Genomic DNA, 18803 nt, shown 5'->3' with positions numbered 1-18803 from the left:
GGCAGAGGGCAGCGGTGGGAATGCTCAGCATCCTCCTCCGCTGATGGTGGCTCTGGCACTATGGCTCTGCTGCCTCTCAGGTACAGGGGCCCTGGGCTATGTAGGGTCAGGCTTAAATTTAAAATGTGGCCAATTTGCTCATCAAAAGCAAAGTAAACCAAGAAGTGAGGTTTGAGTTTGGTACAGCAGTTCCGCAGTGTTGGTCCAGACCCAGCCCTGGCCATGGCAGCCCCATGGAGCTAATTTAAGTACCATGCGGGTATGGGGAGTGAAGTGTTTTCAGTAATGTGTTTTAAATCTGATTTTCTGTCCCAAATGAATTGCGCGTGCTGGATAAGCATGGGGTTTGTGAAGCTTATCTCATGGTGGCGGGTCATTTTGGGGGCAGGAGAAGGGGCTGTTGTCCCTGGGCTGGGGTCGGTATGGTCATGGGGGGTTCTTGGTGTTGGGTCTGTGGCATGTTGATGGCACAGCTCATCCATGGCCAGGTATCTCCTTAATCATCTGAGTAAAGGGGTTAATATGTGAAAAGGCAACTGCTGCCTTGAACAAAGCTGATGTTGTTTGTGCTCGTGCTCCCCTGGGATGGTGGCTGCTGTGACAGTCTGTTCAGGATTCCCACTGCAGCTCCATGCGAGTCTGACCCAGCAAGCCGTGTCATGTGGCTGTGGCGAGGCCCTGCTCCGTCTGCCCGCTGAGGGAGCGGGGAACAAATGGTGCTTTCACTGTGCCCGGCAAACCTCCCTCTTCCTTAAATTAAGCAGGGATTGAATGCTGATTTGTGTCTCTCCTGTTCTTTCATGCTTCACCAAACCTGGTTCCGCTTTATCCAACGAGTAGAAGGCATAATGAAGTAGAAAGCTAAATTACTTGTACAGCATCAGCGAGTTATGCCTTGCCACTGACTCAAACTCCATGCAAGCTGGAACGTGCAAGCTTGCTGCCCCCACTTCCCTTATCAACAGCCTGGTCCTGATAAACATTTCAATGCGAGTGGCTTCAGCTACCCTTTGCTCTGCGCAAAGAGGAGAGGAGCTGTGCCCTGGCTCTTGATTAGCCTTTTGGGGTTTTGGAAAGGCAGCTAGGCAGTCTCTAACCCTCACTATTTGCTGATGGCCAAGGTGAGGCTGTGCAGTGCCACTCTCCCTTACGAGTCTGCGCTCTGCTGTGCTTGCTTGGCTTTGGAGGATGCTGTTCCCGTTGCTGGATGCGTTGGTTTCTGCTGCCGCCTGATAGAGCCTCACAGTGCTTCTGCCTGCAGCTTGGTTTGGGTGCTGTCATTGGGGCAAGATGTTATAAACATGTCCTTAGGAGCCATATGCCCCAAGCATCGGCCCTTAATATGTCGCCTTTGCAACTGGGACAGAGCTGGAATATGGGCTGGTGAGTTGAAGGAGAAGTTGCCCAACTTCCACATCTTATTGTGGACATCTGGGAGACCTGTCCTCTGCCTGGCTTGAATGGGCAGGTCAGTCTGGAGCTGCCCTGTGCATCCTGCCCTAGACTCCAAGGCCATGCCAGCCTGATTGCATCACTTGCTTATTCACCTCTAACCCCTAAATAGCCCCCACTAACCCTGAATAGCCCATTTCCGCTAACATTTTTTTCCCCAGGGACTCCCATTTCTGTAAGTCCTGGTTGGCAGCTGCCTGGCAAAGCTGGGGCTGTGATGGGGAGGGATGCTGGGGCTGGACCGCTGGTGCAGGGAGGTGATGTGGTTTCATGCTGAGCTCAGAGCAGCAGGTGAGTCCGAGTGCAAGCATATGAAGATTTGGGGCTGGGTGCGAGGCTTTGCGTGGGGAGTTTCACCTACATTTGTTTCTGGCCTGTGGTGCCACATCAAAATGCCAGCTCTTCCTTGAGCCTTATCCCCTGGGGATCTGCTAGAGCAAATTCCCTGTCTTTCTGAGCAGGAGCAGCCCTTGCTGCCTCTCACTGTCATTGCAACAGGAGTATCTTGCCAAGAAGCTGCACCAGAGCACACGTTTATTTTGTAGCTATCACTAACCGACCTGGCAGTTAACTCTGGGTTGCAGAGCTGGCCCCAGAAGAGGCAGGTGAGCAAAGACGGTTTGGGTGCAGCTTTGGCTGAGGCAGCTCCTGCCTGTTGCTGATATAACCGCTGGCTTAAGGTGCTATTGCTGGCTCCACCATGAAGGGTACGTGTATGGGAAGGGAGGGGCTGGAAACAGCATTTAAAATTGCATTTCAAGCCGTTTAGTTGCCAAGCACTTAATGCAGCTGACCCTCTTCTTGCTGAAAATATGGTGATTCCCTATGGCTCAGAGACAGGCTGGGCACAGGCAGCAGCCAGGCATGGCGTGGGGACTCCAGGCATGGCGTGGGGCTCCATCGCCCTTTCAAATATTTACTTAGCTGTGTGAAAACAAGATGCGGTTGGCATTGGGAAATGCATCTGGGCAGCCTTTCTGGAGGCTGACTTGATCTGTGGGTGTAAAAGGGCAAAGCAGGGCAAGGAGACTGGGGGCAGTGCATCAGTGTGTGTACCGGTGGGCAGTGTTTGGGGGGACCCTTGCTCTCCGATAGCGGTGCTGCCTCTGGAGTGCCCTATCTAATCTGCACTCTCAGTGACGGCAGCGATGACTGTACCTTCCTGGCACTGGCAGCCGCCAGTTTCAGGCTATTACAGCTTGTGATAACGCTGCTGTAGAACAACCTGTCTGTTAGGGATGTTTCCTGGTGACATTTCATCAGTTCCTGCCCTCCTCTATGCAGGGTCTCTGTTTCCTTGGCCTGGTGCCCTCTTCATCCCTCCTGGACCGTCTTTTGATTTGTTTTTTTAATTACTAGTGCAGAATTGGCCTTCTAGATCTCCCCTCCTCCCTATTTTCAAATCAAGATTTTTTTAACCCTTCATTTTTAAGCCTAAAACTTCACTGCAGCGGGGCCGTGGCTGGCACTGCGATGCAGAGGGGTGCTGTGGCGTGCATAGTGGGTGTTGTGCTGTCCCCGCGGGTGGCTGTCCTGCCGTTCCCATGGGCGCTGCTGGTGACACAGGTCTGTGCCTGCCGCTGTTTGCTTTGGAGCCCGTCCCTGCCAGCACCGGGTGTCAGCTTGAACAGAAACCTAAGCTGGCTCAGCCTGAGCAGTGCCAGGGCACGGGGTCAGCGGGAAAGGAGGGGGGGGAAGAAACCTGGCTGGGGGGGCTGGCCCTGGGGACCCAGGGGGCTTGTGCTGCCAAATGCTGCCTGCTCTGGGACGTATGGATTGCCGGTGGGCTCAGACTGGCAGTGGGATGTTTTTTGTGGTGTCCACTGAGGTACCTCTGCCAAGCAAGTGTCAGCCTTTGGTGCTGTAGTCTAGGAACAAATGCACTTCTCCAGGCATGCAGTTCCTGTTACAATGATATTTCCTAATTAAACCTCCATAGTTAGGCAGCAAAAGGTACTGTTGTTTAAGCTGCAGTGCTGCATTACAGTCTGCATTGTCAGGTCTAGCTGGGTGCGCTCCCCTTATTAACCAGATGGGTTTCCAAACGTGCCTTACGCCTCTGCTTCCCAACTCTGCCCTTCCCAGCTCCCGTCGGGCAACCAAGGCATGTGTGACCCAGGGATCCTCCTGGCAGGAGGGAGCTGAAACCAAGCAGAAGGCTGGGAATGGTTCCAAAAGACTCCAATTTCTCTTTCCTACAAAAGCTGGTGCTCACGGAAATATTCCTTTTTTTTTTTTCCCCTCCCTTGCAGTGAACACCTACCTCTTCATGATGCAAGCCCAAGGCATCATGATTCGTGAAAACATGCGAACAATAGGAGCACAGGTGTACGAGCAGGTGGTCCGCAGTGCCTATGCCAAGAGGAACAGCAGCATGAATGACTCAGGTATTTCTTGAATAATTGTCATTTTAATCAAAGGTTCTATTTCCATTGGAAATTGAGTTGACCTGAACCACTCTCGCTTGAAGGAATTAATTTATGCTGGTAAATGGAGGGTGGGAACTTCTGATTAATTGGCTTCTTTTTTTTATTTTTTATATATATAAATATATATTATATATAACGTAAAAATACATAGAATATTGTACATACATACACTATATATAAAAATTATATTCATTTCTTTTTATATATATGTATAAAAAATTCAAATGCTTCTAACTTGTATAAGGGGTGAAAATCTTGAAAGGTCTCAAATGATGGGATGTTGAGCCGAAAACCTCTTTGCTTTCCAGGAATTCACCTTGTTAGCTTCAACCAGTCTGAGGGTAAAACACTTTCAAATTCAGTGCAAGGATTAGGTTTCATATTTAAAAAATAACTTCCCAGATACATGCGTGCGCAGAGCCCTGGCTCTGTGCACGTGGAGGAGCCTGTGCTCATAAGCTTCACTCTTCCCATGCAAGGATGAACTGAGATGACTTGGCTGGAGATCTGCCACAAATAATATATTGAACTTTGGGCAGAATGCAGGGAGTGGAGTCGCAGGCTTCCACTCCCAGGCTCTTCATCATGCGTAATACAAAGCTGATAACAGGGTTACAAGTTTTGGTGTAAATATGGTACAGCAAAAGCATAAATGCCCATGGCTGTGTGTAAGCCAGGGTGAGGCATTGCCTTTGAGCTGGTGTGACGTGAGCATGTACCTTCCCTGTTGACATGTCACCAGTGCCTCATGCTGGTGTGGTTGGCCTCAGGCTGCGGCAGTGCTGGGGAGCTCCGCTCAGCTCCTCCGCTGCAAGGGCTCATCAGCGGGGGCTGATAGTTTTACAAGGCAAGATTATTTCCTTATTAATAAAAAATACAAGCCGTGTCCTTGCTGCCCAGCCTACTGAGGAGCGGGTGGTGCGGCCACTGATTCAGCTGTACTCTGACTGGGGATGGGCACGGGGAATTATCAACTTCTGCAAGAGATCAACACCCCGGTCACCTCCTCTCCCTGCCGAAACTGGCCAGGGGTGCCAGGCCAGGCTATTTTTAAGGCTGGAAACATCAAGTAAAGCAGACGTAGGGTGAGGAAGTAGTGGATCTCCCGAGAGGAAGAGGGTTAGGTGCTCCACCACTGCTGCTTGCGGCGGATGAGAGCCTCCGTCCCACTGCAGTCCTTGCCCTTGGGGCTCCGAGCCCTCTGAAAATCTGCTGTGTGCTCCTGCTGCCTGCAGCAGACAGGGAAATGGTTACCATGTTAGCGTTGGCAGTACCAGTACTGCTGCTACCAAAATAATTGGCTTTGCTCGGGTGTCAGGTCCATCCCGGCTCTGCAGGCTGATACTCTTCTGCCCCGAGAACCCCGGCCGTGAGGACGGTTTTAATGTATACAAGTGCTGTGCACCGTCCTTGGGCGACCTTCCCTGGCAGGCAAGTCAAAGCAGATGCATGAGGGATGGTGGTGACATCTGGAAGGCATGCGGCGCTGTGGCCACAAGGATTATATTAACACCAGGATCAGTGTCTTCCCTCCCCGACTCTGTTTTTGGGCATCTCAGTGGGATCTGGGTGGGTGGCACTGCCTGGTTAGCGCATCCTCCCCACACCGCTGCGGGCAGCGTGGCAGTGCGATGGCCAGGAGAGCAAACCCGCCTGGTACAGCTGTAGGGAGGGACCCAGCAATGGCCTTGACCATCCCAGTCCTGACTCAGAGCTGCTGGGAACAGCTCCTGGGCTCTCCTGCCCCTGTCCTGCCCTGCAGGCAGCACATCCTTGCGTCCCCTCCCCTCTTCCCAGGAGAGGCATGTGGAGCAGAGGCAGGGATGCTGCTGCCAGGGGTGAGCTGGCACAGGTCACAAACCAGTTTGGGCAGTAGAAGACCCTGTGGCCCCTCTCTGGTTGTCCCTGCTCCAGCCGCATGGGAGCACTGGGAAGTAGGAGGCTGCCGATGCTTTCTGAGCTGCAACCTTGCCTGTACATCACACGTGCCCCAGCAAGAGGCTGGGGGGAGAGCAGTCCTTTGTGCAGTGCTGCCTTGTGTGTGTGTGTCCTCCTGGGACTTTAATTTCTGGGCAGATTCCTTATAAATGCAATATCCCACCCTGAATGGCAAGGTGACCAAGCACAGGGTGGTCTGCTGCAAGTGCAGTGTGCTTGTCCCCATCTATCTGCATTTATTCTTTGCCCTTAGCTTTTTTCCTCTTGTATTAAAATGAGGAAGTAATTTATAACTCTTTCAGCATTTGATAATAGATGAAATAATAGGGTTCCTGTTTGGTGTGCCAAGAGGGGTCCCTTCTGTGCTTCCACAAGCAAAAAAGGCAGCCCTTCATGCAAAAAAGGGGAGTTGAGCTTCACTGTGCGTTGTCAGCTGGACTAAGTATTGAGAGCGTGCTCTGGTGGTAGGAGTTTAATGGGAATCCAGTTATTAAAATTTAGAGCAGTATGAAGCATCCAAAATATCTATCATACTTGAAAAGCCCTTAGGTTCTGTTTACAAGTCCATCTTGAGTCTGAGATAGTTTGGGTACCACTTATTTGAGCGGATAAACAGTATTAATGACGTGATGGTAGGTACTAGCACAATAAAGCATGCTAAAATATCAGGCCAGCAATGACTTGTCCCAATTGATTTAAATGAAAGATATTGACCTTGCAGGTAAAGGCAACCCTCCCTGCTTTGCTTTAAAAGATTAAAGTGTCACTAGATTAGATTTTCTTGATATATCATTAATGTGATTATTAGATGTAGCCTTTCTGCTATGGAGAGTGTACTGTGCTTATGCAATTACTTAAATATCCCTATCCTTAAATATGACTTAGATTCTTAACTCTTAATCTTAGCGAATTCATTCGCTTCACTACACTGTAATTCTGGGTTTATTAAATTGCTCTCAGGATAAAATGCGTGAAAGCTTTTTGCTATCAATATGTGCTTGAAACTAAATGTATGCTTAATTTGAAAGGTTGTAGCTGCTGGTTTAAAAAAAAAAAATCTGAATTTCACACTGGGTTCAGTAAAATAACTTAAAAATCTGGCTACCTACTGTAAATCAACTGTTTGCTGATGGCTCACTTGCAACCCTTGTGTGCAAGGCTTTGCAGAGCTGCTTGGACAGTTCTTGGGGGTGGCGGGCGGGACGCTAGACCTTCTTCTGTCTCTGGGTGCCTGAACACCAGCTGGTTTGTACTGTGCTCGTGAGAAACCAGGGCTGCTCTTGCTTTGAATCAGCATGGTGAACGTCAGCCCCATGGCGTGCTTCTGCAGCTAGCTGCTGCAGGAATGCCCATTTATGGTAAGGTAATTGGAAAGGATGAGACCTTCTCGTCCTGGTAGGTCCAGGGGCTGCCCGTGATGGGACTGGGTGGCTCAGCCCTACATGGCCACTTTCTAGGACCTCTGTGGGGTGTAAGGTTGGTGCTGCTGCCCTGGGTGCTGTGGGACCAAAAGGCCAACCCTCTGCTAAGCATCTGATGCTCAGAGAAAGTGGAGAGGCAGCATCCTCCTGTAGCAGCTGATGCCTTACTACAGGCAGGGAACTTTTTCTAGTGCCTAAAATAAAGGTTATGCTTGGCTAAAGATGCCTTATGCAAAGCTGGTGACCTCACTGTAGAAAGCAGAAGTTCATGGTTATGTAAAAACATCCTTAAAACATCTACAGGTGTAACAGGCTGGAGGGGTTTTCCCCAGGAGGTAAAAGGATGCAGGGGAATGGGGGGGGCTGGAGAAATGTGCCATGCTGGGCGCTGCCGTGACTGCTGGAGCACAGGGGCTCCTCTGCTCTTGCACGATGCAAACTGGAGGAAAGCTGCATGTAACGTGATAGTTTTTATTGATCCTTTGAGGAGGACACGAGGCAGGATTTCCCTGTGCAGGCTGCTGCACTGACAGTCCTTGCTGGCATTGGAACCTGCCTGGGGACTTCATTCTCTGATCCTGTTAGGAAAGGACCCCCTGGAGGAGCACGTCCCCTCTCGCTGTGCCATGATCCTTCAGGGACAAGACACTAAGTAGCTTTTCCTTCCAAGCGCCATGTGCTCCTTCACTTTGAGCTGTTTGTGATACCTAAAGGTGACACTCAAAATTCTTCCTTTGGCCAGAAAACGTGAAGGTTTCTTTGGTGTGGTGTTGTCTAAGGCAGCCGAGGCTTCTGCAGCCACCTGCCCCAGGATGGAGATGAGCACTCAGCTAGGTTGCAAGTCTAGAGCTCATGCTGCATGGGGACACTCCCATGCTGTTGGGGACATCCTCAGCCATGAGTGGCTTTGGAGTCTGCTCACAGTGGCACAGGGAGGTGGCTGGAAATAACAAAGACCTGCAGCTCAAGTGTAAACTTTTCTCTTTTTTTTTTTTTTCCATTCCCCAGATTATCCTCTTGATCTGAACCACAACGACACCTTTCTGCAAGCCACAACGTTTCTTCCTGAAGACTTTACCTATTTCCCCAACCACACCTGTCCCGAGAGGCTCCCTTCTATGAGTGAGTAGCATCCTGATGGCCCCGTACCCCTCTCCTGCTCCCTGTGGCTTTGGAGGGTGCATCGGGGTGTTCCCCAGCTTGCCAGTGTTGCACCTTTCCCTGCTGGGCACCTGGGGATGAATGGGAGCACTGCTCGGAGCCTGGTCCCCTCCTGGGAAATCATCGTTTACCCACTCACAAGAATTAATCTCTGCTACGTCAAAGGCACGTCTCCTTGCCGAAGCAGGAGCCCATTGCTTGGCAAACGTAAACAAAAGAGGGATTGTGCACTGGGAGCCGGTGAAAAGGCTCGGCCAGCCCTTTTCCAGGGGCAGTGGCAGTGGGGTGGCTCCCTTGCCCCTCGGCGGTGCTGCCAGTCCCAAGCTCTGCCAAGTACAGCTGGGCAGGGGCTGGTGCGGGAGACAGGCTGGACCCCCCCAAGGGAGCTGCAGCCAGGAGAAATGCCTCTACCAAAGCGATATTGCAGTGGAAAACTGGGCTTTTGGGGGGTAAATGTTTCCTAAAAGGGGGAAACAGCTCTCTGCTGAGACGTGGGGTTTTGTGTCTGCTGGAAACCTGTATGGAGGAGTAGAGGGGTGCCTCGGCTGGTGTGGGTCTCTGATGGAGAGCCGCATCTGACAGTGGCCACAAAGACTGAACAGAGCCCAGCTGCTGAGGAGATGGAGGTGTTACAAGTCATGCCAGCAGCGTTTCCTAATTGGTTTTGTTGGTATTTGGGGAAAAGAAGAGGCTACCTGCATGCAGTGCTGGGGACAGCGGGCAGAGATGCAGCAGACCACTGCCCTGAGCAGGCACCGAGCTGCCCCAGGATCACGGCGGTTCCTGACCCCCTCCTCTGCTTCTCCCCACTGTCTCTGCAGAGGGCCCCATCGATGTAAATATGAGTGAGATCACGATGGAGGATATCCACCAGTTCTTCTCAAAAGACCCTTCCATCAAGCTGGGAGGCCACTGGAAGCCGAGCGACTGCCTGCCTCGCTGGAAGGTAACAGCGGAGCTGGGCAGCCCTGTGTCCCTGCTGAGCGTGGGGGGACAGAGTCCTGGGCGGGTGGTGGGAAGACGTTAACAGGAACATCTGTGCTGCAGCTTCGGAGTAAGGAATATAAGGATCTCTGAAGTGTGGGGCTGCAGTGCCTAGGGAGGAAATGCTGAACTCGAGGGCTGCTTTAGTGATGCATGAGTCAGCTCTGACTTTCTGCATGGACAGCTAAGGAGTCAGGCAGCGAGCTCACCTGCCTGCTTCGCCACTGCCAAGCCTCCTGCTCCCCCCGCCACCCTGTCTGGGGTAGGATGTGACCCAGAGAGGCGAGGTGGCACTGCTGGGGACTCCGTCCCCAGAGGCAGGTGGCTTAGGGCAGCGTGGTAGCCCGGCCTGGCCCCACTCCTGCTGTCCCCAGTGCTGAGCAGAGGCGGGGGGGTGGGGTGGGTGGGCTGCGAGTCTCCCTCCCACTCAAGGTTACATTGAATTTCCCCAAAGCAACAATTCCCCCAAAAATGAATAGGAAATCCATGTTGTAGGAGTTGGAAGGGTTTCAGGCTGCTCAGCCCTATATGGGAGAGCTGAGACACCATGTTTAGTGCTGCTCCCCCTCCTATAACACCGTACCAGCCAGTCCTGCTCCCCAGCCTGGGGGTCAGTTGGCAGCAGGAGCCGCTGGTTCGGTGCAGTAAGAGCCATGTCCTCTCCCCGTCAGGTGGCGATCCTGATCCCATTCCGCAATCGGTACGAGCATCTTCCTGTCCTCTTCAGACACCTTATTCCCATGCTGCAGCGGCAACGTTTACAGTTCGCCTTTTATGTTGTGGAACAAGTAAGTGAGCCCTGGGGCGGTCAGGGCAGCAGCTGCTGGGGCACGGACCTGCTGCGCTAGAAATGTGTCTGCCAAAGCTGCAAGTGTAGCTCTGCACTGTGTCCCAAGGAATTTACCAGCCAGATCATATCATTTAACCTTTGGCAGGTTTAGGGTTCATGTTGCAGTGTGTAAGTTGTTCCGTTCTGCCTAAAGGTGGCACAGCTAAGAGGTGTGCCCAAAAATGACTGGTTTTATCTGAAAAATAAAGTAGAGATTCAGGGTTGTTTTTTTTTTTTTAAAATCCTGTGTTGGAGGAGATTTTTTAAAAAAAAGACAACTTTGAACCACATATTTGAAGTTTAAATAAAGCTGCATTATTTTTGTATATCTCTGTAGTAGTTCTGGGGAGCATCCCCTAGGCACAGGAATGGCCTGACCAGAGTTATGTGTTTATTGTCTGGGCAGACTTTCATGAATGTAGAATGTAAGACTGTCATTTGATGTGTCTAGCTTCATCCACCCAGTAAATGGACCTCCATATTTAGCTCTATCTTTAAAAGATTGATCAAAATTAGGTTTGGGGTTTTTTTTTTAAGTGTCTGAGTAATAAGACTTTAGCATCTTTATTTTTTTTCTCCTGCACAGTAAATTGAATATTTAAGTCTTGGTTGATCTTACTAGTCTCTGTTCCAATACATCGTTTCCTTTTGCGGCACCGATGTGGGAGCTGGTTGCCCTCCCCAGTTTTCTAGGCAAGACTAAGAATGCACATGTGGAGCATGAACTGCACGGGGCTCCCCTTGAGAAGGAACTTTCTCCCTCCTAGGCTGGAAACCAACCCTTTAACCGTGCCATGCTCTTCAATGTTGGCTTTCGGGAAGCAATGAAGGACTTGGACTGGGACTGTCTCATCTTTCACGATGTGGACCACATACCAGAAAATGACCGTAACTATTACGGGTGTGGACAGATGCCGAGGCACTTTGCAGCCAAGCTGGATAAGTACATGTATCTGTAAGTACTGTTCTTCCTCCCCACTACCATTATAGCTAAGGAGCCAGTGTTAGATTTTTTTTTTAAAAGGTGGAAGATGAATCTTGGTTTACTTCTCAGGCTTTGTGCAAAGTGAACATGAGGGGAATAGAAGAAAGCATCCTTACAGCTCAGGCTTTCCCCATTGCAGGCAGGAGAGCTGCAGCGCTGGCGGGCTCTGCCCTAACCCCTTCTCTCCTGCCTAGGCTCCCTTACAACGAGTTCTTTGGTGGGGTGAGTGGCCTGACCGTTGAGCAGTTTCAGAAGATCAACGGTTTCCCTAATGCCTTCTGGGGCTGGGGTGGCGAAGATGACGACCTCTGGAACAGGTACGGGCTCGGCTCAGCTGGCGTCCCTGAAATCCGCTTCTGATGGTGGTTCTGCGGGGCAAGCTTTGCACGTGCTGCGGGGGGACGCGTTGTCACCTCTGCAGCCGGCGCTGGGGTTGCTGTCCCCATTTCACCCGGGCTGGGGAAGAGCCAGCCCGGCTGCGGTGGCTTGGTGGGAACAGGGGCTGCTCCAGCCTGTGCAGGCAGTAGGTTGGAGGCAAACAGAGAAGCACTGGTTGGGAAATTATTTGCTCTGTGTGCAATATCCCACGCTGCTGAGCTCAAACTGATCTTGGCTGAGCTGAAGCCTTGAGGTGTCGAGCGCTGTGTGACTTGCCCGGAGCCCAGGCTGGAGTGGGGAGGTTTGCATAGCTTATCTGCTGGGTGGAAAGGTAAAGCTGCTGTTGGAGCCCCAAGTGCACTAACTGTACAGCCCTGGCAGGTGCTGACGGCACAGCAAATGCAATGATTGATTTTTATTTTTTATTTTATTTCTCCCCTTTCTAACACAGAGTGCAGTATGCAGGCTACTCAGTGACTCGACCAGAAGGAGACACAGGGAAATACAAATCAATTCCCCACCATCATCGGGGAGAAGTGCAGTTCCTAGGAAGGCAAGTAAATTTTTTAAGAATCCCAAAGCCCTTCACAAAGAGTCTGTTCCATGTACAAGGCTCCCTGCAGCTGTTTGAGGGCAGTAACAGCCTTCACTCATGGAGGAAACTAACTGCGGGGAGATGGAGGCAGAGCACTGCCTGGATTCCTCCATCCCTATGTTTTCTATCCGCATCCCTGTGACGAGTGGTCCTTGCTTTGTGGCTGTAGCTGCTCGGATGCCATCCAAAAGAGGGGGTTGTCAGCACGGCAGGCTGGGGGCCTGGCCTGTATCTCCAGGGGAATGTTCCTAAAGGGGTGGTTAATGCCAGATGTCAGAGAAGCTTCTATGTTTCTAGAAGAGCCTGATCTAAGTGTTGAAGGAGGCATTGCTCAGCCTGCAGAAGGCAGAGAGCAGGGGCTCTCCTGGTGTGTGGGTGCTAAAGCATCAGGTGTCCCTGGGAGCACTGACAAAGTCCAGTAGCAACACCCTGGGTTTGCACTATAAAGGCAGTTGCTGTTGCAGAAGCGATGTCCCCCTGCAGTGTTGTTCTTCGGTAGCGGACAGTGTTGAGGGTTTCGAGTCAGAGGGTGGCACTTGCACTAGTTTCATCCCATGATGGTGTGTGCAGACGGGGAGATGGCAGCAGCTCCAGCACGCTTCCATCGCAGTGCTGAGATGGAGCAACTCATCCCTCTCCATTCTTGTGTTCCTGCCTCTTGGCCCCAAACTGGGGTGGATGTACAGAGCCCCTGAATTCAGGGTTTGCTCTCTTGTGAGACTTCAGACATCCATCAGGAGCAGTAACTGTCCCCTGTACCTAAGGAGCACAAATACTGTGTGAACATTTTGTCTTTTTTCTCAAAAAGCGAAATTCTCCCTTGAACTTTCCAGGAGGGCTCTGACCCCTTTGTCCAGGAGCCAGGGCTGTTTCGGAGAGTACAAGGGTTGGTTGAATGACTGCTTTTGCCTGGGGACCTTGGTGGAATTTGAGTCTTCTGAAAACTATGCAACAGAAAACTAGAGAAATACCTTTTCACAAACAACTGCAGGAATTAACACTCACAGGTGACGAGCTGCTGGACAGTGCAGGCTCTGTTCTGCAGAGGGGCACCTGGCCACTGCTGGTGGAAGAGGCAGCAAGGAGGATTTATGCTGCAGATACTATTTGAGCTATCTGCTGATCTCTTTTTACAGAAGACTCATTTTTGGGGGAGCTTCCATTTAGGGTTATGTCATCTTTAGCCCTAGTTTTCATTTCTCTGTCAGACAGATTCCAGCCAGTAGGAGATGCATCTCTTGTTTCACTCTTAAAAAAAAAAAAGTTGGTTTTGGCTTAAGCCATATTTAATCAAATCCTTGCAGTGTGGAAGGCTGGCAGTGCAGTGGGATTGAGCTCTTGTTCCTAACACTTCCCTGGTCATCTCCTGGCCCTAGTTCAATGTCAGCAGGAGCTGTGGGTCAGTGCTGCGGGAGGGGGGATCTGTGGTGAAGATGGACAAGGCAGTGGTTCGCCCCAGTGGGGCTGATACCCATGCTGCTGAGCCCTCCTGCCTCCACTGCTGTGTCTGGAGCCCCGACCCCTAGCCTAGGGGAGGCTTAGCAATAGATACCCTCTGTGTCCCGCCTCTGAAATCTCTGCTTCCCTCTGCTCTGCACTTACCCACAGGCAAGTACTAACTGCTGCCATCTGAGAGCTCTGCTGCTTCTCCCACCCAAGCAGGGAGCAGGGGGACCTGACACTTCTCACGGCAGAGTAGGAAAGTGTTTGTTAAGACACTAAGTGTCCTGCCCATGTCCTGATGCTGTGACCTCTCTGAAACCAGCTTTGGCACTTCCTCTTTGCTCTCACTCAGCATCTTCCTCTTCCTCCCAGCGCATCCCTTCCCTGGTGCTTTTTCTGTCCCCAGGTCTCAGCCCAGCTCCCGCTCTCCCTGGTGCTGCCAGGCCCCCAGCACTGCAATACAGAAAGTCAGTGTCCTGTTCTGCTGAGATGGTTCTGTTGGTTTTATTTTTTTTCCCTCCCACCCTTAGCTCTTAGATCTCATCATGCGGCCCCTAAATTTGGTTGAGGCTGTTTTTGTGTACCAGCTGCAGTTTCCTTCCCCAAACCATCATTCTTCTAGTTTTACTTCCTTGTCTCCCATCCCTTGGACTAAAACCATTTAGTTCTGCTCTTGTTTGTGGTCCAGTTTGTTAAAAATTGAAAGGACCACGTCACCCATCAGCTGCTTTTCTCTGGGATGTTTTGGCTGGTGAGGGCTCGGCAGGATGCCCTGAGCTCAGCCCCCTCCTGGGAATGGGACCTGCAGGCTTTGGGCAGGAGTTACAGGTTGTTTTGACAGTTCAGTGCTTGCTGGTGGCGCAGAGGGTGTTTTGCTCTTCATCAAGTGATGGACTGTAATTTTCTAAAGTTTGGGATATTTACCAATATAGAATATAGAAAATGTGACAGTTATCTTTATTAAGGGCTCAGAAATTTGTTGTTCTGTAGCTGCTGCTGGGATTGTCTGTTTTAAGGGTGTTCTAGTAGCATTGGGAAGACTTTGCAGGCTCTGTGAGATATGTGGAAGTGACTCTGGCCTCTCGTTGCACAGGTACGCCTTGCTGAGGAAGTCGAAAGAAAGGCAAGCCCTGGACGGCCTCAATAACTTGAACTACTTTCCAAACGTCACGTATGACGCCTTGTATAAGAACATCACTGTTAACCTGACACCGGAGCTGGCTCTGGTGACCGAATATTAAGAGGAGAAAATAACTTTGTTCTGCCCTTCACCAAGAAAGCACCATGCTAGACTTTCTTTTCCAAGGGTTATCGAGGACAAGCAACACTTTGTCTAATGAAGGATCACAGTATTTTGGAGAATAAGGCTGAAAGTGCACGCACAAATTGCCCTAGCTGTACCAATCCATCCCAATACTTGTGCAGCGAGCTCAGCAGTCTTTTTCTTTTTTCTGCCACTTGCTTTTTGGGTTTCAGGACAATGGTTCGACCTGCTGCTCTCGTCTCCACATTCCTCCTCCAGCAATCTCCGGCACTGGGACTTGCCTCGGATGTGCTTTCTCCTCTGGGAAGCGGCTCAGCTGAGGGACTCTGGCTTCTCGATGGCGAACATCGGGAACAATTCAGTTGGCAACTGCCCTGGTGGGAGATCAAACGACTTCCGATACCGTTCTTCTACATCTGTGAGGTTTTTTAAATGACCTGCTTGAAGTATATACAACAGAATCGCTTCTTAAAGAAGTGTAAGTGTAAATATGCTGTGTAAATTGCCCCTTTTTATTTTTCTCCTATGGCTCAAATCCAAGCTAGAGGTTTACATACGGTCACTCATTTTAGTCCTGAATTCTGTAAACACTTGTGTGTGCATCACTGTACTTGTGCAATGTGTTCCCTTTTAAGCCAGTGAGACTGCTGGCATGATTTAAGCTGTGCATATGCAGAAATGTTTGTGGGACAGGGCCCTAAACTTTCCAATGTAGCGGATGAGAAATACAGCCGTGTCATCGCTCATTCCAGAAACCACGGGGGTGGTTTTTTCCAGGGAGAGTGAGGAAATGGGAATATTTATGGGAAAAAAGCTCCCCTTTCTATCACTTTTGCAACATGATGTGCAAATGAATCCAAAAGCCATTTGGAATAAAATCCCTTCCCTGTTGCTCTCTATCCCACTGATGTCAAGCGTGAGCTTGGCAGATTGCTCAAGAGCTCGCATCCACGCTGCTGTGGGAAGCACAGCCCCCGGGCCGGCTGTTCCTGCCCATGTGCCGTCCTCGGGATGGGGCAGCTGGCCGCACCGAGCCCGCCTCGGACCAGCAGCGCCCTGCTGTCACTCCTATAACGTGATGGGACGGTTTGGGAGGTTGTTTTAGTTTGTATTTATTGTGTAAATCTAGCAGCACCCTGAAGTGCTGTCAGAGCCAGGCAGTGCACTTGGTTATCACCATCGGCACCTGGCAGCACTGCACAGGCGCAGCTGGCGGGGCAGGCTGTCACAGGTTAGTGAGAGTGAGAGAAATGAAGGACGCATGAATCGCGCTCATGAAAACATGAGGACCGGGAACCAGAGAGCTTGGTCTGACACCCCATCCAAACTGGAGTGCCCCCTCCCGTCTCCCATCTGCCATCCCCTCCTTCCCCACAGCCGCGGTGGGCAGGCTGGGCTCTGGGCTCTCCTCCCCCCGACGCTCAATCCAGTCCTTACGCAGCACCGACGCAGTCACTTTTACTGGACCTCTCTGACTTAAAAGTAAATATGTTGGGGGTTGCTTTTTAATTTGTATTTATACATAACAATGGTGGGTACTTAACCTCCGAAGTAGTTTAACTTTCTTTTTATTGCATTGTTTGCCTTCGGTTTCCTTAACTTCTCATGGTTTACATTGTTTTCTCGGTTCCGTGGACGTATGATCCCCATACGCATCTGTTGTGGGTGTGACTGCCCAGGGCATTCCTAACCTGTATCCAGAAAATGTTAGTTTAGAAAACACGAGTTCTTGTGCAGATCTTATCGGCCGGTATGAGAGGACAGCAAGCCTGCCCTTGAAAAGCGCTGATAAGTTTGTAACTTAGGTTTAAAGTCTTTGAACTTAATGTGCTTTAAACTTGCTTCCCAAGGGGATTCAACCTGATTATTTATAGGCAGAGGTGAGGATTTGCTTTTTATGGCGCATATAGCAATAAAGACTTTTGCTTCTGAATCTCGATCTCTAATTCATGTGGACCCTTTTCAGCTGCTGAACCTGTGTTGCCCTGCCCCTCTTTTCTTTCATCTTTGAGACCTTGCTAGAAATCTGTCTTTGTTTAATGGTGCTTCAAACAAGGAATGTATTTCAACTAGTCCAAGTTCACTACCCCAGGAATCATGCATGTGTGTGTGAGTAGGTGTTAAACTACCTTAGTCGGGATCCTCAGCTTTCGATGTGTGCCTGACACCCATTGCACCTTGTGTTGAACAAAAAGCTGTTACCTCTGCTCAGAAATGCACTCTATGGTTGGCACAAAAGGGTCCACCCCCCCAGCAGCATCCCTCTTCATAGTTCCTTTGTTCTAATCATGTTGAATTTTTTTCCCTTTTTAAAATGTGGAATATCTGAAAATGTGCACTGTTAATCTTATCAGCTATGTCAAATACTGTATAGTAAATGTAACTGTTAAAAACATACTGTCAAGCGCATGTGCTGTTATGGTGTAAAAATTCTCGTATTAAGGAGAACTTGTACATATTCTGGCAGCTGAAATTCAACAAGGCCACTCGTTTGCCCCTTCCATGTCAACACCGTCGGTCAGCCCCATTGGAGGGCAGGTCCTGTTCAATGCTGATTTCTTTTTTTTTTTTTTAAATGAGCCATGTGGGTTTTATTTGCAAAACTATTTATTGACAGTTAATTATCTGTAAAGCTCTGCTTCTCTAAGGGAGGTACTGTCTGAGCAACAGCCACGCGCTTCGGGTTGCTCACCATCAGAAGTGGCTTTAAATTCTAAAGTAGCTTTCCATCATCATGGCTTTTGAGCTTACTGTTATGTTTTTAAGAGGTGCCAGGGGGACATTTTTGCACTGAAGACTAGTGTTTTAAAACACACACACTTCTCAGCAAAGCAATCCTTTGTGTCATTACATTTATTTACCCATGTGTTTGTACATTTTTGTATTTGTTAATTTATGAATGATTTTTTCAGTAAAAAAAATACATATTCAAGAACAAAGATTGCAGTGGTTGCTTTTTTTATAGGAGGTCAGGGTTTGCTTTTTTTATAGATGAGACCTGTAAGCCCAGAGGGGTGTAAGTGCTTATGAGAGTTAATGAGTGGAGAAGGGTGAGCCCTGGATACTAAAAGCTGGTTAGAATTTTCTCATTAGGGCTGGCCAGAAGTAAACTGAGTGCAGGATGGGGATGTTCCCCAAGCTCTTACTACTCTGTATATACTAAAGCCTTTTCCCAAGCATCTGCTTCAGTGTAGTACTGATGGAGGTGCCGGCTGCTTTGGGGCAGGTGGGTTTAGTAAGATATTTGGCTGAAGGTGGTGCAGGGCTTGGAGATGTTGGTGGGGAGGGTTGTTAATTAGATTTTTGATCAACAAACCAGGCAGACAGACAAGCTTCCTTGCACCAGCTTTAAAATATCTTTCTCCTGCTCTGCAGCATACAGGCATGCTAGAATAAATAGCTGGCAGCCCTGGGTTGTTCCAGGCCTTGCCTTTATTTAGCTCTCTGTCTTCTGGGAAGCTTCCTCCCACCCACAGTGCTCGGCTGGAGCCTGCGGGGTGGCAGGCTCCTTCCAAGCGCTGCCACCTGCCTGGGGACAACGTCCTCGCCTCCCCCTGCGCTCGCAGGAGCGAGGGTGGGAGCCTGTCTCGCTCCTGGCTGTGCTCTGGGTGGGAGTCCCTGACCTCAATTTGGGGGGATCCCCATGGCCATGTTCCTCCACTGGTACTCTGACTGAGGGTTTCATTGCCTGTGTCACCTCTGCAGCGGCTGGGCAGGGGCTGGAGGAGATGGATGTGCATCTAGAAATTTGGGGTTGCCCCGATACAGGAAAAAAAGAGAAGGGTGGGGAAGCCTCCGGCCTGGGTCCCGGGGTGTGCATGGGACCCCCTCACCAGGGCCAGCTGCAAAAAGAAGAGCTGGGAGCAAACCCCCTTTTGCGTGGGCTGTGCCAGGAGGGTGCCAAAGAGAGGAGCCCTGTGAGGG

General features: G+C 50.3%; 1 protein-coding gene across 2 annotated transcripts in view; it reads left to right on the top strand.

Moving 5' to 3' along the window:
• Positions 1-17812, top strand: part of B4GALT5 (beta-1,4-galactosyltransferase 5) — a 39751-nt gene extending 21939 nt beyond the window's left edge. The window contains exons 2-10 of one of the 2 annotated variants that reach the window (XM_050907156.1): positions 2500-2510; positions 3705-3839; positions 8249-8362; positions 9223-9347; positions 10057-10173; positions 10982-11169; positions 11394-11516; positions 12029-12130; positions 14709-17812. In XM_050907156.1, the coding sequence (XP_050763113.1) occupies positions 2500-2510; positions 3705-3839; positions 8249-8362; positions 9223-9347; positions 10057-10173; positions 10982-11169; positions 11394-11516; positions 12029-12130; positions 14709-14856 (1063 nt within the window). In that variant the 3' untranslated portion in view covers positions 14857-17812. The remainder of the gene's footprint in view (positions 1-2499; positions 2511-3704; positions 3840-8248; positions 8363-9222; positions 9348-10056; positions 10174-10981; positions 11170-11393; positions 11517-12028; positions 12131-14708) is intronic. The other variant, XM_050907157.1, reaches the window with a different exon arrangement.
• The last annotated feature ends 991 nt before the right edge of the window (positions 17813-18803 follow it).

The sequence above is a fragment of the Gymnogyps californianus genome, chromosome 17 (assembly GCF_018139145.2).
Source record: "Gymnogyps californianus isolate 813 chromosome 17, ASM1813914v2, whole genome shotgun sequence".
Classification (NCBI taxonomy): Eukaryota; Metazoa; Chordata; class Aves; order Accipitriformes; family Cathartidae; genus Gymnogyps; species Gymnogyps californianus.
The sequence above is the reverse complement of the archived record's forward strand: the minus strand, read 5'-3'. Positions and strand labels throughout refer to the sequence as shown.